The 25830-nt window shown below is 28.3% G+C and overlaps 2 protein-coding genes across 8 annotated transcripts; both read left to right on the top strand.

Annotated features, from left to right (window-relative positions):
- The first annotated feature begins 648 nt into the window (after window positions 1-648).
- Window positions 649-2416, top strand: LOC145753530 (uncharacterized). The gene is made up of 4 exons (XM_082569935.1): window positions 649-900; window positions 1211-1355; window positions 1806-1915; window positions 2126-2416. The coding sequence occupies exons 1-4, from the start codon at window positions 649-651 to the stop codon at window positions 2384-2386; spliced, it is 768 nt and encodes a 255-aa protein (XP_082426061.1). The 3' UTR covers window positions 2387-2416.
- Window positions 2417-3951: 1535 nt separating this feature from the next.
- LOC145753061 (serine/threonine-protein kinase MRCK alpha-like) lies at window positions 3952-25408 on the top strand. 7 transcript variants are annotated; one of them, XM_082569445.1, is made up of 38 exons: window positions 3952-4296; window positions 4644-4735; window positions 5534-5713; window positions 6148-6296; window positions 7136-7229; window positions 7413-7492; window positions 7884-8004; window positions 9789-9853; window positions 10664-10942; window positions 11325-11491; window positions 11725-11883; window positions 12236-12416; window positions 12868-13003; window positions 13077-13212; window positions 13389-13471; window positions 13543-13700; window positions 14038-14268; window positions 14634-14885; window positions 15277-15365; window positions 15483-15616; window positions 16035-16130; window positions 16264-16402; window positions 16838-16902; window positions 17087-17152; window positions 17535-17699; window positions 18148-18291; window positions 18387-18522; window positions 18922-19156; window positions 19315-19484; window positions 20034-20141; window positions 20387-20467; window positions 20586-20771; window positions 21247-21364; window positions 21454-21571; window positions 22082-22207; window positions 23329-23429; window positions 23805-23941; window positions 24030-25408. In XM_082569445.1, exons 1-38 carry the CDS (start codon window positions 4083-4085, stop codon window positions 24122-24124), a joined length of 5286 nt encoding a protein of 1761 aa, XP_082425571.1. In that variant the 5' UTR covers window positions 3952-4082; the 3' UTR covers window positions 24125-25408. The 7 variants fall into 7 exon arrangements, with proteins under 7 accessions (XP_082425571.1, XP_082425574.1, XP_082425572.1 ...); XM_082569448.1 differs by having other exon boundaries at window positions 13386-13471; window positions 23808-23923; XM_082569446.1 differs by having other exon boundaries at window positions 13386-13471; window positions 23808-23941.
- The last annotated feature ends 422 nt before the right edge of the window (window positions 25409-25830 follow it).

Here is a 25830-nt window from a genome sequence, read left to right as displayed (position 1 = left end):
TAAATTACAACAAGGATAAATTGATTTACTTTAGTTAAATTATAAAAGATCATAACGCTTTAAAACGAAACCAAAAGTTTACAAATAGTTTGAAAATCACAAACACTTATAAACAAACTTCTATAAAAAGAAACTTTATTATTTAAGTATGGTTAAAGCGAAATGAAATAAGTACCATGGGTATTAATATATCCTGCTATTGTGTAGTTGTATTAATTTAAAGTCTTTATAATAAACATATGCTGGTTGGAGTTATTTATATTACTAATAGTAACGTAGTTTTGTAGATTAATATTTTTCATGCGTAATAAGTTATAGCATTGTTGTTAGTTGTGTCTGTTTTATTTCTTACCGTTTCAAACTTGACTTTAGACAACAAAATTTAGATAAAAAACAGAACAAACTTTAGATAAAAAACAGAACAAACTTTAGATAAAAAAGGGCAATACTTATACTAGCGTCTAAAATATATTAAAACATAACAAGAAAGATATATCATGATAGGCTCAAATATAGGATTTCTACAATAATCAAAATCAAAGTTTAAAAAATAATATGCAAAAGCCTTTAATTTGTTAAACGCACAACCTTAAAATTTTCGAATTCAACAAGTTGCCTCTATTATAGAACGTATAAATATATTTCAATATGAAAGTCATCTGTGCTGGCATGCCAAAAACTGGCACAAAATCACTAGGTGCTGCACTACAAATACTTGGCTACAACGTCTACGATTTTATGGAGAATTATGAATTCTTGGGTGAAGATTGGATGAAGATATTAACAGAGGGCGGGTCGACAGAAGATTTTGCAAGAATTTATCAAAATATTGATGCAGCCACCGATTTGCCTTCTAGTATTTTTTGGGAAGAACTGAGCCTGGCATTCCCAGAAGCAAAGGTTATGTGGCTTAATATATAAAGTTACTAAAAGCTCTTATCATCGTTTAAGTATGTCATAGGGCCTCTTTATATCTGGTTAATTAAGCCATTTCTAAGAAGTGGTAAATATAAATGAAAAATAGTTTACTTTTGTCACGTTGTAGACAAAATCTTTATTTATATTTGCAAAAAATGAGGTAAATTCGAAATACTTTTATAAAGGAATATAAAGAAACATTTTACTTCTAAATCCATAACATCTGTTTCTACTTTAATTAAGACTTTTAATATTTTTGGTAGTAGAAAACAAAATGCAATTTTTTTAACAGATTATATTTTCGACTCGGGAAAATGAAGATGAATGGATGAAAAGTGCTCACAAACAAAATGAATCTTACAACTCCGTTCAAATCAAATTATTGCGTTGCTTTTCGCCTACATTTTTGCCACTTCACAACTACATGGATCAATTAGGTATAATTTTTAGCAAATGCCATTATCATTGGAGGCATTGGGAATTAAACCTAAGACCTTGTGTTTAGTAGTATTCAACGCATTAAGGCCCGTTCACACGGCGTACGCAACGCAACGTAACGTAATGTAAGATTTCGCAACCATTTAAAATGAACAGAGTCGTTTACACCCACGAAAGTTTGCGTAAGTTACGTAAGATTTCGTTAAGTTTTGTAGCCGAAGCGAAATTTACGCAAGATTTCGTAAGCGGTATACTTTAACTAGATATTTTGTATTTGTTAATCCCTAGAACTCGTAAAGTTACGTAACGCAACGCAGCGCAACGCAAGCTTGTCGTGTGAACAGGCCTTTACAGTAAAATTATTGTGTGCTAGTTAGACTTTTCAGTAACACAGCGTATACAGTAATTTAGGCTACTAAAGGAAGAAATAACTGTTCCTTTACGTTTAGCAATGGCTGCTTATGGATATGTACCAAAATATCCCTTATTTGGCAAACGGAAAATCAATGAAACGCTGCATAAAAAGGCTTACAGAAAGCATAATGCTCATGTACTAAAGGTCAGTAATTTTACTAATAAACTTTATTTATTACTTTTACTTGAGAATAATTTATAGTTTATTATCTTATTTTTATTTTACAACTTTCTGTTTAATTTTATTTTACAAAAAAAAAAAGTCGTATTTATTGTTATTTATATACTAAACGATGTAACATAGTAACCACAACTTTTTGATGCTAACTAACTTTATCACAATTTAATTTTATAGGCCGCTCCTAAAGACAGATTTTTGCAATACAGCGTAAAAGAAGGTTGGGCACCTTTGTGTAAATTTCTAGAAGTAGATATTCCTAATATCCCGTTTCCCCATAAAAATCAAAATGGAGAAATTACTGCTAAATACTTAAAAGAGAACAGGCTACTTATAAGAATGAAACGAGAAGTTATTTTAGCAATTACACTGTTAGTTGTTTTGTTGGCCTATTTTTGGTACTATATTTGTGTTAAAGGTTATTCGTATTTTTCTTAGAGAGCGTTTAAGTTCAAATAAGTTGTCCTTATTTTTCAAAGTTTTTATTACATTATAATCATATTATATGCATGTTTATTTATATAAATTAATAAAAATTGCCAAAGTTTATTTAAATTTTATATAATTGTGCATTATGATAAAAAATATTGTAGATTATTACTATCCTAGCAATTCAGTACACATTTTAAATATTTAGGTTTTGTTGTTATAGTATATATTAATATATCTCATATTACTTTTTATTATTAATATTTAATTAAGATACACTTTAAAATACTGTCTTTGTTAATTTTTAAATAAAAGTTTACGAGAATATAAAATTTGTGGTCGGTTGTGGCAGTTTGTGGTGATTTTATTTATCCTTCAATTTAGTATTTGATTGATACCGTTACCAAAAGAAAACCTGAAGTAAACCTAAATGAACTTTGGCACTCCCGATTTTTATGGTTTTTAAGTAAACGTTGTCCAAAATTGTTATTTAAACTTAACAATCTACAGATACTCATTAATTTAACTTAAAAGTACTAGTTTTTGTGTTATACTGTATAAGAATGTGTTTAATAGTTAGGCTAAAGATATAGTCAAGAGTTAAAAGTTTAATTTTCTGTTTTACGTTTTTTGTCAGACTGCCAGACTGTTTGTTAGTTGTTAAGGTTTATATTTACAAGTTTTAAATGTCATTTTGTCAGTCAGTTAGTTTGATATTAAGTCTTTTTATTTATTTAGAACTCTTTTAGCTGTTAGGATCTCAACTGTCTTGCAATTCAAAGATCCAAAATTACTTAATCTTCAACTTTAAATTATACTTTGTGATGTTACTTGTTCCTTATGGATCTTAAAAACTTAAATATTTACAAAAAAGGATATATCTTTTACATTATAGCTTGGTTTACAGCAAAAAAACTTGAAAAAATATCCCAAACTGCTATATGCAATTAAAGACTGGATTTAGGCAACAAATGTTACTCTAGTCTGCTAGTGGAGCCAGTATTTTAACATTTAGGTTAAAAAAATATTTTTGTAGTTGGTTTAAAAGTAGTTTCCTATAGTTTCACATTTGTTTTTTTTAAGTTTATTTAAGTGTAAACTACCCACTATTAATATGAGTCATTTGCTAAACTTTTTATCTTATAATATGTGGGCTTTGATATTAATTAATTGCGTGGGTAATCGAAAACGATTAAATTTTAAACAAAGTTTTCAAAAAAAAGTTATATCGACTATATATATATCTAAAAAAAGGAATTTTTGTGTTTATTTATTCTTTATGTGGTGAATTCAACTTCAGTCTTCACATAGAGTAACTTTTGTTACCCTGACCCATTTTCAAGTTGGCTTTTGCAGTTAGCGATAATAATAACTTTAATTATAACTAACTTGCAGATTGCTTTTTGACTCATTAACAGTTTATATTGTCTATAGCACCTTACTTAAATGTGCTACAGCATGCAAGCAATGGTAATTGAACTCAGGACCTAATGCAGTAACGCTAATGGTTTTATGCCCTCTACACCATGCTGCTGGTAAAATTCTAATAAAATTTATTTTTTTCTAGATAAATATATGTTCAACCTTAGGATGATAGTTATAGCACTGACTAACTAAATTGCATTTAAACAAGAATGTAAAACCATAGCAAGAAAGTACAGAAACTGTAAAATATTACCCAAAAATTGCAAAGTAATCAACAAAAATGAACAGCATGGCATTGGCGAAAGGGGACTCAAAATCTATTATCGTGGAAGACCGTTTAAGGGGTTTAGAAGAAATGGTTTTGGGGGCAGATGATGATAACCCTGATTGGTTGAGTATTGAGACGTTGTTGGATTTATTAGTTGTTTTATTCGATGAATGTTGTAACTCGACGCTGAGGAAAGAAAAAAGTGTTGCAGATTTTATAGAAAGAGGTCAGTTTAAAAAAAAAGATTTTAAATTTTTTGTTTTTTTCTAACATGACACTATAAATACTTCATGTTTTTATAATATAAATTCTAAACGCTTTCAAGATATTGAAATAGAAAAAACATAGTAGAAACTGTCTTAAAATTAAATATTTAATATATATGTGTATTGTATATTAAAGGCATAAATAAAAGATCTGTAGTTCATATTTTCTTAACTTTTTCTAAAAATTAAGTATGCACTCTATATATATAAACCAATACCAAGTAAAATATAAAGATTTGTTTCAAATTCATATTTGTTTATTTAACTTTTATTAAACATTTAAAAATAAATTTGTTTTTTTTTCTAGCAAAGCCCTACACGAAACGAATAAAAGAGGAACGCTTATGTAAAAGTGATTTCGAATTTCTGAAAGTCATAGGAAAGGGGGCATTTGGAGAGGTAATATAACAATAACAAGACTACAGTTTTATTCACATAATGGTGTATCGATAAAAATTGTAACCTAAACCTAACTATAAACACTAACTGTATGACTTGTTTTGTTTATAATAAACTCGTCATATTAATTGTTTAAAAAAATGGAAAAAAATTGGATAATATTAGGCTAATTATGATAACAAAATAAAAAATTTGCTGAAAAAATTAAATTTTTTAAGGTTGAAAATACTATAAAGTATATATATATAGCCTATAAGAAAAGTTATTATTTTTACCATGAGAATTTATTTTTTATTTTAATATTCTATTAAAAATCTTCTAATAAAAACTGCTGTAAAATATAATTTATTATACCAAACTGTTAAATGTTGATGGTTAAATAAATCCATTTATTGTTTACGTTTCTTAGTATTTAATTTTTATGGTATTGTTAAGTGTGGTTATTCATAATATAGTGACATCCTATAGTAGGACATGGTATATACTGGTTGAATATATAATTGTGTTATGTGTAATGGAATAAAATATAAGGTTGAAATTGTAATTTTTTTTTATTTTTTGGCTATTTTTGATATTGGTTTTTGGTTACATTCTTATAACAAAAAAAAATTAAAATGCAAAAATTTGTTAGAATTTGTTTTTTCAATATTTAATTTAACACTTTCAAATTTTAAATAATAAAGTGTTTAACACTTATAATAAATTATTATCCTTTTTTAGATTAAATTATTATATACTTTTTTTTCTAATTTTTTGAGTTAAATTTTTGCAAATTTTATTAACGTTAATTTTTTTTAGGTTGCCTTGGTCAAAATGAAACAAAATTCTCGGATCTTTGCGATGAAAACTTTGAATAAATGGGAAATGTTAAAACGGGCCGAAACGGCGTGTTTTCGTGAAGAAAGAGATGTTTTAGTGAAAGGGAATACAGATTGGATTACCAGACTACATTATGCTTTTCAAGATGACTGCAATTTGGTAAAAAAAATTTTTAAAAATAAGTAAATTTTTAGATATTAGACTTTAATATTATTTATTTTTTTCTTGTATATATCTTTATCCTCAATGTCGAAAGGTCGAATGCGCGACTTGAACATAGAGTAACATCAGTTACTTTGACACAGTCTCGAGTTGCCTGTGGCAGTTTGGAATATTATATAGATTATAATTGTCTGAAAATTATGCTGCTGATTAAGTGCTGGCTTAGCAGGAGTTTCCACTGTTTATAGCGCCTTACTCAAGGGAGCTACAGCATGAGAGCATTGGGGATTGAACCCACAACCTCATGGTGGTGTAGCAAGTTTTTTTACCACTATACCACGCTGCCAGTTTTTATATGCCAACAGTGGTAAACCTATGATTATAAATCAAAAAACTGTTTTTTTTACCTAAATTTTTTTATTAATTTTTAGTATCTAATAATGGACTATTATGTTGGCGGTGACCTTTTGACCTTACTGACTAAATTTGACGACAGACTACCTGAAGATATGGCAAAATTTTATGTTGCTGAAATGATTTTAGCAATAGATTCAATCCATCAACTCAACTACGTTCACAGGTAAACAAAATTTTATTTTAAATTTTTTGAATTTTTATAAAAAAAAATAATTTAAAATTTTTAAATGATTTACAAAAGCTTGTTCTATTGTTTACTATTACGTCTGATTTAAATAATTTTAATTTCTTTTTTGCCTTTGTTGTGAATTTATTTGTTTGTTATTTAATACTATTGAATAAAACAATAATGAAAAACCTAATAATGAATAATGAAAGTAATTTAAATTTATTTTAAATAATAATTATTGTACAAAAAAAAATTATTTATTTTTTTGATAATACATTTTTAATTTTTTTAATTTTGTTCAGTTATTTGAAATTTTTTTTTATAAAATTATTTGAGAAAAGTGTTTTAAATTTGATTTTTATTTAATTGTATTGGATAGCTTACTTTGATAATGGTAACAACTGTTTAATCGATTTTCACTGATTTTAAAATGTCAAAATATATAATTGTTTGTACCCTAAGGTCTTAGAAATTGATTTATTTTGATAAAATATATATTGTGATTTGAAATTTTTTAGCTATTTAAAACATGTAAAAAAATCAAAATTTTTTTAAAGATTTTTTTGTTATAATATATGTCAATTAATGTTAATTTACAAAATATTTGTAACTAATAAAAAAATGATAAAATTAGTATTGAAAAGGCATGATGAAAAACATAAATCTTTTTTTGAAATCCATTTTTATTGATATTTATGTCTTAAAGACCCTATGAACTAAAATAATTATAAAATAAAGTTAAAAAAAATTACAAAAAGTTGATTAAAAATTTATTATTTTTAAAAATTATTTTTATTGTACACATCGCAGTAACAACCCTTATTTTATCACAGGGATATTAAACCTGATAATGTATTACTGGATGTAAATGGTCACATCAGATTGGCTGACTTTGGATCTTGTTTGCGTTTATTAAAAGATGGCACGGTAAAAAAATACTTTTATAAAACAAAAAAGTGCAAATTTATTTTATTAATGTAATTCTGTTATTTTTATTAGTGATATTTTTTTACACATTAATACAAAATATAGAAGTTTGTAAAGTTGTATGAATTTTTAGAGTTAAATTTTTTATATACATAATCATTTAAATAATTTGTTTTAATTTAGGTTCAGTCAAAGGTAGCAGTAGGTACTCCTGATTATATCTCACCAGAAATACTACAAGCTATGGAAGATGGGAAAGGAAGGTAGTTACCTTATTTTAAACTAAATTACACAAAAACGGATCTAATAACCTACAAATTATACATAAATATATATAAACTGATGGATTGGTTTAGTGGTTAGAACACTTGGCTTCACAACATAAATTATTGGGTTTTGGGTTTGATTTCCACTGCCCCCATGCTCTAGTGCCTTTGGGTAAGGTACTATAAACTTTATAAACTTACACTTAGCTCATAACCAATTGGTGGGTTAATTATCTGGCAATTATGATCAATAATATTTCAAACTGCCAAAAATAACCTGAAACTGGTTTGGGTTACTCTGTGTTTAAGTCGTAAAGTTGGCCTTTCTACGAGGATAAATTAAAAAATCTTAGATTATTTTTGGTAAAATTTTTTTTTATTTTTTCAGGTATGGTTCTGAATGTGATTGGTGGTCCTTAGGGGTCTGCATGTACGAAATGTTCTTTGGGGAAACCCCCTTTTATGCTGAGTCCCTGGTGGAAACTTATGGAAAAATTATGAACCACAGGGTAAGGAGATTTTTTGGAATTTATCAATTTTTATTCTTTTTTGGCTTCACAGACTAAACGCGGGGTAACTTATTAATTTTAAGCTAATAAATGTTATTTTGGGCTTTATAAGAATTATTGTTGACATTTAAAAAAATGCTATGATATGGAAGCAATGAGAAACAAACCCATTATCCTATGTAGTTATACCTAAAGCCTTTAACCACTGTTTTATGTTGTCTGTCATAGGGAAATATTTTAGTCTTAAGTTTGGTTTGCCAGTTTTGGGATATTGTTTACCTGACAATATTGCCTAATTAAAAATTGGTTTATTTTAAAGTTTTTAAATTAGATTTTGGTGAACATTGGTTTTTATTCTTTATAATTTTAACAAAATAATAATAGGACAGAAATATGGTATATATATTTAAAAAAAAATTAAATAAAAAATGATTTATTAAATTTAACAATTAAATTTGTATTTGAACTTTTAATTTTATTAAGTTTACATTAATTATCAGTAATCAATATCATAATGGTTAATTATTAATAAATGAATAAAGTCCAAAATTACATAAGATTTAATTTATAAAATTGACAGATTTATTACTAATATACATATATACGCTGTGTTATACAAAAACAAATTAAAATTTGTTTTCAAATTCTAGGTATATCATTATTTTTTTTTAGCGAAACTAAATGTTGGGTATTTTTATTTTTTTTTTTATTATGTTATTTTTATAAATGGGTATTTGTAATATATATTTTTTAGCTTTTGTTTTTTCGAAATTTTGTGGAGAACTTGCATAAAAAAAATTTATTTGATCTAAAATTAAAAAAAATATTTAAATAATGTACAAAAACGACTTGATATTTGTTTATGTAATGTAATTATTATTTTTTAGAGTCATATTTATAAAGTTTTTTTTTTAATTTAATTTTTAAAAACCCATTTTTTGAATAGAATTTTTTTGAATTTTTTTAAAAGCCTATTTTTTCAAATTGAATTTTTTTTGAATTTTTTTGAATTTTTTTTTCTTTGATGTTAAAAGTAACTAATTACTTAAACACTTGGTTTTGTAATTAAGGATTAATATGGCTTAATTTGACATCTAGTATGTACTTAAAACATCTTAAGATTGTTTACAATTTCAGTTCTTGATTGCTTGTTCATTGTTACATTTAAAAAACAAATTTAAAAAAAAAAATTCAGTTTAAAAATTCAATGTTTCAAAAAAAAATTTAATTAATATTTAAAAGGCAGAAAAATTTAAAAATAAATTTAAAAAATGTTGTGATAAATAAAAATTTTAAATGTTTATAATATTTTTTATTTTTGTGATTTATTTTTATTTTAAATGAACAATTAATTAAATATGATCTCAAACTATTGTAATTTTAGGAGGTTTTTGTTAAAATTGTCTTCTAAATTGACAATTTGTTAAAAATAAATAATTGTCTCATTCTATTAAAATGTGAATTCAGAACTTTGTTTTTATTTAAAAAATTGTTTTGAAATAATGTCATTTTAAAACAATGCAGCAGTATTTTTTTTAACATTTTTAAAAAGTGACAATTTTAAATAGTACCGGTTAGAGCTTTTACAAATTTTTGTCTAGAATAATTTGCCTCTAAATCTATTTTTTTTAAAAAAGGTATACATTGCTCAAACATACTTAATGCTTTAACTGTACTATATATTTTTTTTTAATGTAAAAAAAACATTATAAGCTATTCATTAAAATTTTACATTTTTTATTATTTTTTAAAGTTTTTAAAAATTATTATTATTTTTTTTTCAGGAGAAATTTCGATACCCTTCACATTTTACTGATGTATCGGATGCAGCTAAAGATTTAATGAGCAGGTATGTAAAAAAATTTGTTTTAAATTAATTGTTTATAAATAATTAAATAATTCTTATTAATTTTTTAAGATTTTATATTAAAATTGCAATTTAAAAAAAGAATTTTTTAATACTTATAAAAATAAAAATAAATTTTAAAATTTTTCCAACTTTTTTATGATCTAAATTTTTTCTCAAAGTTTTTTGATATTTACATTTCACTTTATCACTCTATTTACTTAACTGAACTACTCTACATTTAAAGATTACCATCAATTTATAGCACTTAATGATATTCTAAATGTCAAAATATTAGGTCTTTAAGGCTTTAAGCTATAAAAGTTTTACTAAAATATCTAAATTTGGTAAAAGAGTAATTACCGGTTTTTAGTAAAATTTATGTTTTAAAAAAGACCTAAAAAAAGGTTGGCCTATTATAAAGATTATTTTGTATATTATTTTTTAAATATTGTAACGTTTTTAGAGTATTTTTTATTCATATAACAAAATATAAATTGCGTAATGGTCTTCGACACAAGATTTAAACTTTTTTCTGTGCTTTCTTTATTTTTGTTTATTTAAAAAAAACTAGTTGATAGCCCCTTCTAAGGTTGGCATTTTCATAATATGGTTTCAACTCTTAATTAATATATGCTTGTGATAATTACCTGTGCACCACAGGTGGAAGTTTTTTTTTTTAATATCTTTAAATTGGACGTAAATATATATTGTATGTATACTTACATTTTTTGTTCTTTTATATATAGGTTAATATTTTTAACAAAAAACTTTTTACCATGACAAAGAAAAACCCCAAAATTAATTTTTTAGATTGGTTTGCGACTCAAAATCTCGGCTGGGGTCTAACGGGGTCAAAGACTTTAAAGATCACCCCTTTTTTGTGGGGATTGACTGGGATAACCTGACCAACACCACACCCCCATATCAACCTGAATTCTCCTCGCCTACGGACACTTGTAACTTTGATGTGGATGACATGGAGACGAAGCCCTCAACTCCGGACTCTCAACCTCCTCCTCCAAGAAGCGCTTCTGCAGCATTCAGTGGGAATCATCTTCCGTTTATCGGATTCAGTTTCACCTCAAACTCGTAAGTTTTGAACAATTTTTTTTTGATTTTTTTATTAAAGATTTTTTTTAATTGGCATTAATTTGTTACATTTTGTGCTTTATGGTCATTAAAATGGAATTATGACAGTTAAATTATAAGTCTTAGTCTATTTTATTACTTTTACAGTTTTTTAAAATATTTATACCCTAATATTAGCTATTTATTATATATTTAATAATAGCTTATTAATATTTTATAATTGTGATAATTTATATATATTGTTCTTGTTACTTTTACGGTCTTTAAATTTTTCTAAAAATAATTCTAATTTAATTTTTTTACATGTATTTTTATAATTTTTTAAATTTATTTTTATAATTTTTTTAAATTTATTTTTATAATTTTTTTTGATTTTTTTTAGTGTAATATCTGACACGGGGAAACATAAATTATCAAAACTAACTCGCAAGCTATCAAGTTTAACAAACAACTTGGAGAAAAATGACACGAACTCTGACTCAAATGTTTATAAGCGAAGAATACAAAGACTTGAACAAGAAAAAAATCAACTGGAAAAACGACTGCAAGGTTCAAAAAAAGGATTTTTATTTTAATTGTGGTTTTAGTTGTTAATAATAATTAATAATTATTAATTTAATTTGGTATATATTGAATTTGGTATATTAATAATTTAATTTGGTATATATTTAAATTTTTAATAAAATATAAAAAAAAAGATTTGTTAAAATTTTAAATTTAAAAAAAAAATTATTAAAAAAAAAATTTTTTGTCAAAACTATTTTACGAATCTTCATTTTTAGAGTCTGCGAACATTATCCAACGATCTCCATCCCACAATGATGCGGGCGATCCTGAGGAGGTAAAGAAGTTAAAAGATGAGGTTAACTTTATCCACAAAAAACTTGCGGATGCTGATCTTGAATTGCAAGCAGCTGACGTACTGAGAAAAGATCTTGAAGGTTTGGAAAAAAAAATTTGTGTTTTTACATTTATTTATCCTCGATGTGGGAAGGTCGACTTAACAACCTAAACATAGGGTAACATTAGTTACCCGGACCCGGCCTCGAGTTTCCTTTGGTAGTTTGGAATATTATATAGATTATAATTGCCAGATAATTATACTGCTGATTAAGTGCTGGCTCAGCAGAAGTTTATATCATTTATAGCACCTTACTCAAGGGCACTACAGCATGAAAGCAGTGGGGATTGAACCCAGGACCTCATGTTATGAAGCCTAATATAAAAAGTGCATTGTCAATATTTTTTGCACTTAACATTTTACCTAATTTTTAACGAAAATCACATTTTTAGACGTCCACCAAAAAGTCAAAAATCTAGAACGTAGCAACCGGCATTTAAAACAAGAGAAAGATGAACTCCATCGTGATATTGTAGACTCAAGAGAGAGGGTTAAAGATCAAACCAAGCAACTAAGAGATGCTCATTCACAACGCAGACTTGCAATGGAGGAATTTACAGATATTAATGACAGGTAGGGTAGAGTTTATAAGTTTTCGGACATGACACTGCTTCCTAAAGTAGACCCCTCTAAAACTATGCCCCCTAAAACCCGACCCGAAAAATATTGCCCCCTTAAAATATTGCTCCCTAAAATCAAGCCTCCTAAAACACTGCCCCTAAAATATTGCTCCCTTAAACATTGCCCAATAAGAGATTGCTCCCTAAAACATTGCTCCCTTAAATCATGTGACCTAAAACAACGCCCCAAAAATATTGTCCCCTAAAACATTGCCCAATAAGAGATTGCTCCCTAAAACATTGCTCCCTTAAATCATGTGACCTAAAACACCGCCCCAAAAATATTGCCCCCTAAAACATTGCCCAATAAGAGATTGCCCCCTAAAACATTGCTCCCTTAAATCATAGAATTAACAATAAAATTTGTAATCATTTTTTTTTTGAAAATTATTATTTTTTCTTAGATTTTCTGACTTACAATCTCAGAAAAGTAAACTGAGTCGACAGATGAGAGACAAAGACGAAGAAAATGAAATAATGTCTCGGAAGCTCGACCAAATACGGCAAGATTTACGAAAATCGGAAAAATTAAAAAAATCAGTAAGTCAATATTATTTATATCCAAATTTCTTTTTTAAATTTATTTTATTTCTTTTTTTTGTTTTTTTTTTAGTTGGAAGAACAGAATGAAGAATTCCAAGACCAAGTTACTGTAAAATCGAAGCAGGTGACGTCGCTCAACGAAAAACTTGTTTTATTAGAAGATGAACTAAACAGCAGAGCAAAAAGAAAACCTTCCATTACAGAAGGTAGGTACTTTTACAGAATCACAGGGTAAAGACTTTTATATTAATTTTTTTTTTTAATTTACAGTATTTTAAATTAATATCTAAATCTTTCAAAAAAAATGTTTTTTTTATTTTTTTTAATTTTTGAACATTGGTTTCTATATATGTTCTACCTTTTAAATTTACAATGCTAGTAGATGGAAAACAAGGAATGGATAACCATTTTAACAAAAACGAAGAAATTATTGAAAGATTAAAGAAAAATCTAGAAACAATGGAGGTAAAATAAAAAAAGTTTTTAAAAAAATTAAGATTCAAAAAAAAAAATTTCGTAAAAAAAATTTTTTTTAGTCTGATCACCGATCGAACTTATCCAAGCGTGAAGCTCTCCACTTAGCTGAGGTTAAAAGGTTAAAAAGTGAAACGAGGGAAAGCGAAGGTCAATGCAGTTCACTCCAGCGAGAAGTTCTTATACTCAAAGACAAGGTGGAGAAAGTAAGAAGGGAGTGGTGAGTTGTGTAGTTTTTACTCAATTTGAGATTTTTATTATATTTTACTTAAATTTTATTGTTTAATGTATAAAAAAGCCTTTCTTAAGGTTTACTTATATTTTACTCAAATTTTCTTGTAATATTTTGCTCTAAAACTGCACTCAGAGGGCATTTTAAAAATTACTATTCAACTGAAATATTACTTAATTTTTACTTAAATGTAACTCAAATTTTACTCAGTTGCATCACTTGAGTAATGCAAGAGACAAATTAAAAAGTGAAGCTAAAGTCTATATCAAGTTTTATCTTTAAACTTAACTTAAATTTGACTCAAAACTTAACTCAACTTCAACAGTACTCAAGAAATGCAAGAGACACTCAAAGAGCTACGACTCAAACATGAGCGCCAGACAAAAGTCCTCTCCGACAACAACTCAGCTCTGCAGAGTGAAGTCGAAAGATTGAGTGCTGAGTTGGAGAAACTCAACTCGCAATCTCGCTCCTTTGAGGAGGAAGTGAGAGAATTGAAAGAGAGAAAGGAGTCAGTGCAACAATGTGAGCAACAAGTTGCTGAAATTATTCAATGGTGAGTAAAACTTGTGAATTTTAAGTTAAACGTTACTTAAGAAATGAACTTAACTCAAAAATTAAACTTAATTCAAAAAATAATCTTTAAACTTAACTTAAAAAAACTCGATTTTAAAATGAGCTTAACTCAGAAAATAAACTTTATTAACTTAAAAACGAACTAAACTCCAAACAAACTTAACTCCAAAAAAAAACTTAATTTTAAAAGAACTTAACTCCAAACTAAACTTAACTCTAAAAGAAACTTAACTCTAAAAATATCTTATTTTCAAATGGACTTAACTTATAAATAACTAAACTTTAAAAGTAGAGTTAACTTTAACTCTGAAACAAACTTAACTTTAATTTAACTCTTAAAAACAGGGTTTCCGATGAAAAAGATGCTCGTGGTTACCTCCAAGCTTTGGCCGGCAAAATGACAGACGAAATGGACCATCTGAAACACGCCAACACGCGGACAAACACAATGGACAAATGGCAGACTCAAAGGCGTCAGAAGGTCGACCGACAGGCGATTTTAGAACTACAGTCGAACTTAAAGTCAGAGGTACAAGCCAAGCAAAGCATACAAGAGGAATTAACGAAAGCAACAGAAAGTTCTCTAGTCCTAGAAAGGTTGGTTCAAATTGTTATGAAGTGTTTAATTAAATTAAATGAGTAAATACTTTTAAATGTGGTTAACTACCACCTATTTTTTAACCTGTTTTATAGAATCTTCATTAAGTCTAAACTTTTTCAGAGTGGGTAACTACCTCCTAATTTTACCCAACTTTACAATATAATATCTTACAATATATCATCTCAAACTGCCAAAGGCAATTTGAGACTGGGTCGGAGTAACTGATGTTACTCTATGTTTAGGTTGTTAAGTCAACCATTGATTCTACCATTGAGGATAAAGATATATATATATATATAAAATAACCCTAACTCAAAATTTATTTCTGGTAGTACCAAAATATTATTTTTTTATATCATCGAAATATTTTTTTGTTTAAATAACCAGGAGACTGCAGGAGAGTTTGGGTCAAATCAAAGAGATGGAAAGTGAGAAATTACTGATGCAGGAGCAACTCGAAATCTTAAGAAAACAAAGTGAATTTATTTAATTTTTACTACAATTTTGATTTTAAAAACAAATCTAAAATTAAAACTTAAAAAAAAAAAAAAAAAAAAAATTGACCCCTAAATTTTACCCCCTTTTACCCACAGATTCAAGTGACAACGGAAGACCTCTTGATCAGTTGTCGTTGTTTAACTGGAGTGACCCCGGAGAAGAGACCACCCGTTCACCAACTGACGATACAAAATCAGATTCCAACGAAAGTTTTAGGGACTCAGATATGGTAAGGTTAAATTAATTGTGATGTTTTTTGGTAAAACGAATTTAGGTTAATTTTAGAATTTCTGAACCAGTTTGAAAATATTATTTTGGGGTATATTAAATTTAAAAAGGTCAACTTTACAGACTGAACATGAAGTGAGATTAGTCTTTAAGTTAAGTTAATTTAGCTAGTATTGAGTTGACTTTGCCAGTCTCGAGTTAATTTGGCCAATTTTGGATTTGATTTGGCAGTTTTGAGTTGACTTGTCAAGTCTTGAGTTGATTTGGCTAATTTTGAAGTTGATTTGGCAGTTTTGAGTTGACTTGTCAAGTCTTGAGGCCTATTTAGTGATTCTACAACAAAAAGCAGTTGGAATCAAACCCAGAAACTAGTTGATAATTCGAAAAAATAAAACCTCTTATATTATTTTTTATTTTAGGATTTAGAGTCTTTATCCTCAAAACCTTCGTCTCACATGAGTGAACCTACTCACAGACCGAGTGCTCATCGCTTTGTGGTCAAAACTTTCCCATCGGTAAGTACTTTAAATTTTTTTTAATAAAAATTTTTAATTTTTTTTTTACTTAAATTTTTTTTCTTTTTTTTGTTGTTTTTAATAAATTTTTTTGTTCTTTGTTTAAATACTTTTTTACTTTTTTTTCAAACAGCCGACGAAATGTAACCATTGTTCGTCATTAATGGTGGGCTTATTAAGACAAGGAACCACTTGTGATGTTTGTTCATTTTCTTGTCATGTTGCTTGTGCACAAAAGGCTCCTGCTGTTTGTCCCATACCACCTGATCAAGGTACCTTTGTTGATAATTGTTGAAGTTTTAAATGTTTAAAAAAAATTTTTTATTCCTTATTTGAGTTTTTTGCCTTAATATTTAAATGTTTTAAAAAAATATTTGGTGTGTTTATGTATCCTCGATGTAGGAAGGTCAACTTCAAGACCTAAACATAGAGTAACACCACTTACCCGGACCCGGTCTTGAGTTGACTTTGACAGTTTGGGATATTATAGATTAAAATTGCCCAATAATTAATCTGCTGATTAAGTGTTGACTTAGTAGGATTTCATGCCGTTTATAGTGCATTACTTAAGGGTGCTACGGCACGAGAGCAGTGGGGATCGAACCCAGGATCTCATGTAGTGAAGCCAAGTGTTCTAACAAAAATATATTTTATTTTTATTTTTTGTAGTTTATAATTTAATGTATTTAAATTTTATTTTTTTTTAGCCAAACGTCCTTCTGGTATAGACCCACATAAAGGAATAGGAACAGTTTATGAAGGCAATGTCAGGGTAAAAAATAAACTCAAAATATTTTCAAAAAACTTTAAAAAAATTTTGGTCTGCAATGTTTTTAAAAAATATTTTTCTGTGTTTTTTTACTAAAACTAGTTAATACTTTATTTACGTAGTATTTTTAAATTTGAAAATGCAACATTTTTTATATAAATTTTTGTTAATTTTGGGAAATTTTTAGATTCCTAAACCAATGGGTGTAAAAAAAGGATGGGTTAAACAATTAGCTGTGGTTTGCGACTTTAAGGTATTTTAAAACAATTTTAATTATTTTTGTGTAAAAATAGATATCCTTAAATCTGTTTTAAAATAATATTAACATGATATTAATTTTTTTAAACTATTATCTTAAATCTTTAAATAAAAATTTACTATCATTTACGTCGTCATTATATAACGGAGCTTAGTAGATATATATATATATATATATTCATGTCTAATACAAAGGCTTTATAAATAAAATAAAACTGCTGTTTGTGGTGCATGAGTAAGTTATAAATTATCGCTAGCAAATATTAGTTGATAGTTGCAATCATATTACGACAATTAAAATGTCGAATTTGGACTGGGCTATCTGTTAGTACAATTATTATATAATATTTTTTTTTAAATTTAATTTTTTCTTTTAGTTATTCTTATATGATGTAAGTGAAGGTAGTAAAGGAATGCCAGGACAACCAAGTGTGATAGCAAGTCAGGTGATTGATATGAGGGACGATAAATTCGTCGTTGGATCGGTTACTGAGTCTGATGTTATTCATGCTAACAAGAAAGATATTCCTTGTATATTTAGTGTAAGTGTTTTTTTTTAAATGTTTTTAGTTATTTTAAACTAACTGTTTGCGTTTTTTAAAATGTGATATAAGTTTAACCGGCAGTGTGGTGTAGCGGTAAAAACACTTGCTACACCACACATGAGGTCGTGGGTTCAATCTCCACTGCTCTCATGCTGTAGCACCCTTAAGTAAGGCACTATATACGGTATGAACTCCTGCCTAGCCAGCACCTAATCAGCAGCTCAATTATCTGGCAAATATATATTCCCAAACTGCTAAAGGCAACTCGAGACTGGGTCAAGGTAACTGATGTTACTCTATGTTTAGGTCGTGAAGCCGATCTTTTCACATCGAGGATAAAGATATAAAAAAAGTTTAAAAAAAAGTTTTTTTTAATTTTTTTAATAATTTTTAAAATTTTAATAAAATTATCTAAAATTAAAATTGTAACCTATTCGTGCCACAGGTCGTGGCATCATGCATGTGGCGGCCTAACTTGTGCTCAAGAGTTTTGCTCTTAGCCGAAACGGAGACCCAGAAAAACAAATGGGTTGGAGCGTTAACTGAAGTTCACAGAATTCTTAAAAAACATCAACTTAAAGACAAATCAGTAAGGAGAAAAAAAATAAAATAAAAAAAAATACAAAATAAAAAAAAGTTTGAAAAAAAAAAATTTTTAAATAAAAAATCCCTTCTTTACCCCAGGTATTTCACCCCATGGAGGCATATGACCCCACCCTCCCCTTTATTAAGAGTTCATTAAGTGCGGCCATTTTGGACCCCGACAGAATAGCTTTGGGCACAGAGGAGGGGATGTTTGTACTTGAACTTCGGACAGACGGTTTGTTTTGTTTTGTGTTTTAGCCTAAATTAAAGTTGTAACTAAAATGTGTCAAATCTAAATTAGAGTTGTAACTGAAATGTGTTAAACCTATTTTAGAGTTGTAACTGAAATGTGTCAAACCTAAATTACAGTTGTAACTGAAATGAGTCAAATCAAATCAGAGTTGTAACTGAAATGTGTTAAACCTAATTTAGAGTTGTAACTGAAATGTGGTCAGTTAAATTTAATAAAAAAAGGATAAATTTATAGTTTGATTTATTTATTTAAAGTTTAAAGGGGTTTAAAGATAATAATGCATCACATTTTAGTCATAACCCCTGTTATAATAATGTTTGCGTACTTTTTTGTGCTCTGTCATTTTTTCTTTTTTAGTAAAGTTTTTTTTATTTTTCACAGAGATTGTAAGAGTCGGAGAAACGAAAAAAGTCTTTGCAATTGAGGTCCTTCACCAGGAAGATCTTATCGCGGTGATCTCGGGGAGGAACCGACACATCCGACTTCATTCCCTCTCCTCACTGGAGGGAGCAGAGGGGGATGTGGTGAAGATCGAAGAAACTAAAGGATGTACTCTTCTAACAAGTGGAGCTATTAGGCAGGGATCAACTACTTGTCTCTGTGTGGCCATGAAAAAGTAAATTTTTATTTTAAAATTTTTTTGTAGTCTTGGGTTCAAATCCCAGCGAAAGTATTTTAAAATTTTTTTTTAATTATTTTTTTTTATTTTAAAATACATAGATCAAGAATAATTAAGTAAATTAAGTTTTTTTTTTATTTAAAAAAATTTTTCAGGCATGTTTTTGTATATGAACTAAACCACACCAAACTTCGGCATCGTAAAGTCAAAGATATTATGCTCCCTAGCCCCGCTCAGTGGATGTCTGTGATGAACGAGAGACTTTGTGCTGGTTACGTCTCCGGCTTTGCTCTGTTTAGTATACAAAGCAGTGGAAAACCAATTCGTAAGTCAAATTATTATTTTTTTTATACTAGTCGATAGCTCACCCTTCAGTCAGGATTTTAATTTTCTTAATACAGTCGCAACTCTTAACTAATATTTGTCTGTGATAAATTACCCGCACACCACAAATGGCAGTTTTATTTATTTTTTAGGCCTATAAATTGAACATACATATATTGTCCACTAAGCTTTATTACATATAAATTTTACCCTAAACAATTAATTTTTTATTATAAATTTTATATACACTCCGGTAGTGTGGCGAACCGGTCATGGCGTCGGACTACGAGCCGAAAGGTTTCGGGTTCGAGCCGCACCAACGTCACACTATTCGCCCTTGAGCCTGGCGTTTACGAATAGCTCAAAACACGTCATAACAGCACACCCTACCCCAATAAAAAATATAAAACCTATCACCTTAAGGTGATATGGAAAAAAAAACATTTAATTTTTTATTATCACAAACCAGTCTCGAGTTGTACTTTTTGATATTTTTTTACTTTTTGAGTTTTACTTGTTTCTGAGTTGTAATTATGATTTTTTTCTACAGCGTTATTGTTCTACGATGATAGTTCTTTAGCCTTTTTATACCAGCCCTCTGTTGAAGCATTTTGTGCAGTCGAAATTGGTTTAAAAGAATGTTTACTCTGCTTTGCAAGTATGTTAAAACTTTTGTAAAAACTTTTTTTCAAATTTAAATTGTTTTATATAAAAAAAATTTTTTTTTAGTAATGAAAAAAGTTACTACAGTCGGGATTTGAACTTGAGATCTTAATCCCAACAATTTTTATTATAAATATTAAAAAAAAAAAACTTTATTATAAATAAAAAAATAAAAATTTAAAATTACCCTAGGCGGGATTTGAACCGGGGCCATGCAACTAACAAAAACTTATTTTTTAGATTGTGGAGTATATGTGGGTTGGAATGGTAGAAGGTCAAGACAACAAGAACTAATGTGGCCTGCTCCTCCTACTGCAATAGGTTTGTAGACAATATTGAATAAATCTTATTGAATATTTAAAAAAATTAAAAATGAAAAAAATAAAAAAATTTTTAAATTAAAAAAAAAAAAAATTAAAAAAAAAAATTGAATTTTTAGTATATAGTGCCCCCTACCTTATTGTTTACTCGGAAAACGCAGTGGATGTTTTTGACCCTGCTGCCATCGAGTGGATACAAACAATCCCTTTAAAAAAGCTCCGACCTTTGACCCCTGATGGGTCGATTAACCTCACGACCTCACCTGAGCCCCCGAAACTTGTGTACCTAAAAAATAAATTTGAAGGTAAAGCCTGTTTGTTATAAAGACCATTATGGACCAAAACATCATCATCATTATAAAACCAACAATTTTTAAAAATTTTGCGACCATTTTTTAACCATCTAACCATTATCTAAAGACCATATTTCAATCATTTGAGAACAATATTGCAACCATCCCACCACTATTAAAGAACCATTTTTACCACTTCGGGGAAAAATAGTATCCATCTAACCATTTTAAGACGTCCATTTTTTAACCATTTAAAAATAATGTAATCATCCAACCATTCTTGAAAAGACCATTTTTTACCCATCTAAAATATTTTAACGATTTAACCATTCTCAAAAAGACCATTTTTAAACCATTTAAAAATAATAAATGATGTGATCATCCAACCATTTTTAAATCAACCAAAAAAGAGTGTCCAATTTCTTTCTAAAAAAAAACAATTTCTTTCTGAAAAAATATTCTAATCATTTTTTTAAACTATTTATAGAAGGGGAATTAATTTTACCAGAGTTACTGTCAGTTGGTCGCCGCCAACTTTTAAGGAAAAACAAAAAGCGATCAATTTTCAAAGTACCACCAGAGGAGCATAGGAGCAACCTGAGAACGTAAATTTAATTTTCCCTGTTCCCAAAAAAATTAAAAAATTTTTTTTTTTTTTTGAAATAATTTTTTTTTTAAATCAAATATTTTTTAGGGAGCTTTTAAAAAACCCAGAGCGTCGGTCCCAGTTGATATCAGCACCCCATAATTTTAACCACGTCGCACATATGGGGCCGGGGGACGGAATTCAAATTCTTAAAGACCTTCCCGTTGTAAGTACAATTGGTGTATTTTGCACGTGATAATTTCAGTTTAATTTGGAGTTTTTGACTATTTATTCTGGGTTTAATTTGACAATTTTTTCACAGCAATATTTTAAGGTTAACTTAATTAAAGGAAAAAATTTAAATATTTTAAATTTGAGACTTAAAAAAAATTTGAGATTTTAAAACCAAAAATTATTGATAATTTTCACCGTTAAATTGTAAACAAAGGTTATGATTATTTTGTGTCAAAATTATTTACAAAGAACTTAAGGGTTTTACAACAAGGCTTATAACCAATATGTCACAACTGCAAAAGTTGTGACTACATTTTGCAAAACAAAAATTGAAACAACATTAACGTTAAAATTATAAAACAAGGGTTGTAACCATAATGTGTTTTACAACAAAAGTTGTGACAACAACATTTAATAAATCAAAAGTTGTAACCCATAAAAAAATGCATCCCTATTGCTATATTCAAAAAATAAACAAGAGTTGTGACACATTTGTGTGCAGCCTGCCACGCCACAGTCTCACAGCCACGACCTGATCTCGTCTCCGTCCAACTTTAATCACGTTTATCATCTGGGTCCGGATGGCACCATTCAGGAGTCCTCATCTTCTTCTATTGTGGAGATTAGGGTAAAACTTTGCAAGTTTGTTGCATGATAGTCTTGTCCATTGTGGGGGTTGAATGATGGGAAATTACCTATTATGGGGTGATAAAAGGGGGCGACTACTACATATTGGGTTGACTAAGGGGTAACTTCCTTTTGCAGGGTTAAGAAATGGGCAATCGCTATACATGGGGTTAAATAAAGGGGTAACTACGTATTTTGGAATAAAGGGGTAACTACGAATATAAAAGAACAAGAATTTATTGGGTAATTTTGGGGGTCAATAGTCCATGGTTTGAGGATTTGCATTGAAAATCCCAATATTTATTTTCAAAATTCTTCACCCAAATTAAAAGTATTAAACTTAGCATTTCCTAATAGTTTAATACAAACTTGCGTTATTGCATGTTCTTAATAGAAAAGAATTTTGCATGGGTAGCCAATTAATAAAAACAAATTTAACACAAATTAAACAAAAACGAAATGGTAAACACCACAAATAGTTAAACTTTTACTTTAATTTATACAAAATATTAAAGACAATTAATTTAATATAGTTTGCACGTCCTTGATTTAATCTTTTAAGTTTTATGTTGCTTGTGTTGTGTGATATTGACAAGCATGTTTTTAATGTGGTTTGATTAACATTCTAATCAAACTTTAAAAACTAATACCACTTGAGGTTTTAGGTTTATTCTCCATTGCTTATTTAGTGCCCTTATTAAGATACCATTTTTCACTACATAAGGTTATGGGTTCTATCCCTGTTGCTTTTATGCTGTAGCACCCATAAGTAAGGTACTATAAACGGTAAAAACGCTTGCTAAGCCATAAACAATCATCAGATTAATTATTGAGCATTTATATTCAATAATATTCCAAACTGCTAAAGGCAACTGGGACTAGGTCAGGGTAACTGATGTTACTTCATGTTTAGGTCATGAATTTAGTCTTCCCTTATTGAGGATAAATTAAACTAGTGTCAAAAGTTATACTTACATATATTTATGTAATATTTAGGTTAAAAAGCTGTTTCTCAAAACTATTAACAATGCATTTTAAATTATAAACTACAAGGTCTACAATTAAAAACAAAAATCGGTCATTACTTTTTTATCGGTAAACATTATAAATTTGATATTTTAGGACAATCGACAAATAGCTCGAGGCAGTCAGAGTTTCCACCAAGAAAGATCAACTCAACAAATGTTTTCAAACACAAGTGGTTCCTCACAGAGCTCTATGAGGTAACAACTAAATTGAGGACAAACTGATTATGACAAAATTTTAACAAAAATTGTGGTTTTTGGAACTAAAATTTAAACAAGGGATTTAACTGTTTTGTGACAAAAATTAAATGATTTAACACTCGGGGTTGTGACCATTTTGTGGCCATCAACAGGAGTTGTGGCATCATTTAGTTTAATTTAAAAGTCCCTGAAATAAAAATGTAAAACAAGAGTGGTGCCCAATTTGTGATACCCAATCCCAAAAATTTTATACTATTTTAAAATGGGGGTATGTGGGTAAAATAATACAAAAAAAGATAAAAAATGGCAAAAAATATTTAAAGCTGATTTTTTCCTCGTAATAAAATAATTTCCAAATAAAAATAATTTAAGAAGTATGCGACATACAAGCGAAGGGCACCAACAATTCTCTCCAGAGAGGAATAATCAGCAAAGATTTCATCAGTACGGAGATTTTGAACGCGATGACTCTGACTCGAGACTCTCTACAGGTGAGTTGGATTTTACAGGTGAGTTGGAGTTGGATTTTTAAATCAAAAAAAAAATTATGAACTTCAAAAAAATTTTATCAAAAATTTAAAAAAAAATTTATTTTAGCATCTAACAAAAGTTCGGACTTAAGTTCGCCCCCGAGCCCCCCATTTAACAGCAAATTCACCTTGGACTCTGAATCCGGGTCTTGGGACGCCTGACCTTCTTATCCTTACCCCCAAACTGACCCTTGTTCATATAAAAAGCCCCTAGTACCCGCTGGCCTCATATGCACTACTGCAGCGATTTCATATACTTTCTTATGGCTGAGTGCACTTACAATTTCTTCTTATGATGTCATAATGGTCTTTTATATCCACGCACTATCTGTTGATGACATCACAATTTTTTGGGTTAAAAAATTTCGGAAAATTTTTTTTTTGTCAAATATATTTTGTTATTTTTTTGTAAAAAATTGTCCAAAATTCACTAAAATCTCGGCCAAAAATTTTATTGTCTATTAACAAAATGGAAGTTCTTCAAAAATGGTGGAATTTTCTGGTTGAAAATGCTTCAATTTTGTTACTGTGCTTGTCGAACTAAAAACAAAATGGTTGAAATTAAAACTTTTTTACTATTTTTAACATTTTTCGTCAAAATAAAAAATATTCGCAAAATAACGGAGCTGTAAAAATTGACAACCTTTTTACACTTGATTGCACACTAAATTATCTGGCAACACTGTTTTCAAAAACCTAAACGGTGCTAAAGATAAAAACAAAATAAGAAAAAAAGAAAAAAAATGGAAACTTTACCTTAACAAATGCCTGGTGAATCCATAATCTATTTATGCATGTTATATTATTTCTCCATCTTTTTAAGCTATTTAATTTGATTTTTTGTATAAAAACCTACCCTATTTTTGCGTAGTTAGAATTTAATCAGTATTTTATACCATCTTACGTTCTAAAAAAAAGTTTAATTTGTTTTTGTGTTTTTTTTTGTAGATCTTTGACCTTCTCCTATCAAATCCTGTTTGTTTTTTGTGTTGTTAGGCTAATGTACAAAATAAAACGCGCGTTCATTTTTGTTAGAAAAAAGTTTCACTGAAAAAAAAAACAATTTTTTTTCCTGAAAACGCTGTAATTTCGCTTCTTATTTTGCACCCCCCTTATTTTTTTACCCGAAACCAAATAATTTCTATAACAAAAAAAACAAGATGTCAAAATCAAGTGAGTTTTTTAGTGCTTATTTTTCTACTGTCCTCTGAATGTAACCTAATAATTTCTCCACCATTTTCTAAGCTTTTTTAATTGTAGATTAGCAATTAAATTTCATTTTACCAATATTTAGACTCAAAATATCATTAATTTTTTTCTAAGATTTTATTAGAGTTTATACGGTTTGTTCTTAGACAAAATTAATGTCAAAAAAACTTTTTCTCTCTGTCAATAATTGTTGAATAAACGCTGTTATTATATTTTTGTTGTTTTAAATAAACCACTGACAACAATAAATTTTTTTTTCATTTATTTATCCTCAATGTGGGAAGGTCTCCTTCACAGTCTAAACATAGAGTAACATTCGTTACCCTGACCCAGTCTCAAGTTGACTTTGGCAGTTTGTGATATTATTAATTTTAATTACTCGATAATTAAACTTCTAACTAGTTTTTGGTCATTGGCAGAAGCATTTATAGAGGAATATTATAAAAGGAAGCAGTTGGAATTAAACTAAGAGCCCATGGTCATAACCAATTTGTTAAATTTTACATTTATTAGCTTTTAATATATTTTTATATGGCCATTTGCATAGCATAAGATTAATTTTTTATCAAGTGCTTAATGCATTACAATGGCTAACAGTTTAAAATCTTAATTTAAAACATGTAATTCTTTTATTATTGAACTTAATTGGATATAAAATT

The sequence above is a fragment of the Corella eumyota genome, chromosome 5 (genome assembly GCF_963082875.1).
Source record: "Corella eumyota chromosome 5, kaCorEumy4.1, whole genome shotgun sequence".
Taxonomy (NCBI): Eukaryota; Metazoa; Chordata; class Ascidiacea; order Phlebobranchia; family Corellidae; genus Corella; species Corella eumyota.
Note: the sequence above shows the minus strand (reverse complement) of the source record. Positions and strands in the feature narration are given on the sequence as shown.

Excerpts from the sequence above, each read along its gene's own strand:
- LOC145753061 (XM_082569444.1), top strand. The coding sequence starts at position 4,083 with ATGAACAGCATGGCATTGGCGAAAGGGGACTCAAAATCTATTATCGTG. Across the intron at positions 11,884-12,235 it reads ACTGAGAAAAGATCTTGAAG|ACGTCCACCAAAAAGTCAAA; the intron begins GTTTGGAAAAAA and ends TCACATTTTTAG. Across the intron at positions 17,153-17,534 it reads CTGTGGTTTGCGACTTTAAG|TTATTCTTATATGATGTAAG; the intron begins GTATTTTAAAAC and ends TTTTTCTTTTAG.
- LOC145753530 (XM_082569935.1), top strand. The coding sequence starts at position 649 with ATGAAAGTCATCTGTGCTGGCATGCCAAAAACTGGCACAAAATCACTA. Across the intron at positions 901-1,210 it reads TGGCATTCCCAGAAGCAAAG|ATTATATTTTCGACTCGGGA; the intron begins GTTATGTGGCTT and ends TTTTTTTAACAG. Across the intron at positions 1,916-2,125 it reads ATAATGCTCATGTACTAAAG|GCCGCTCCTAAAGACAGATT; the intron begins GTCAGTAATTTT and ends TTAATTTTATAG.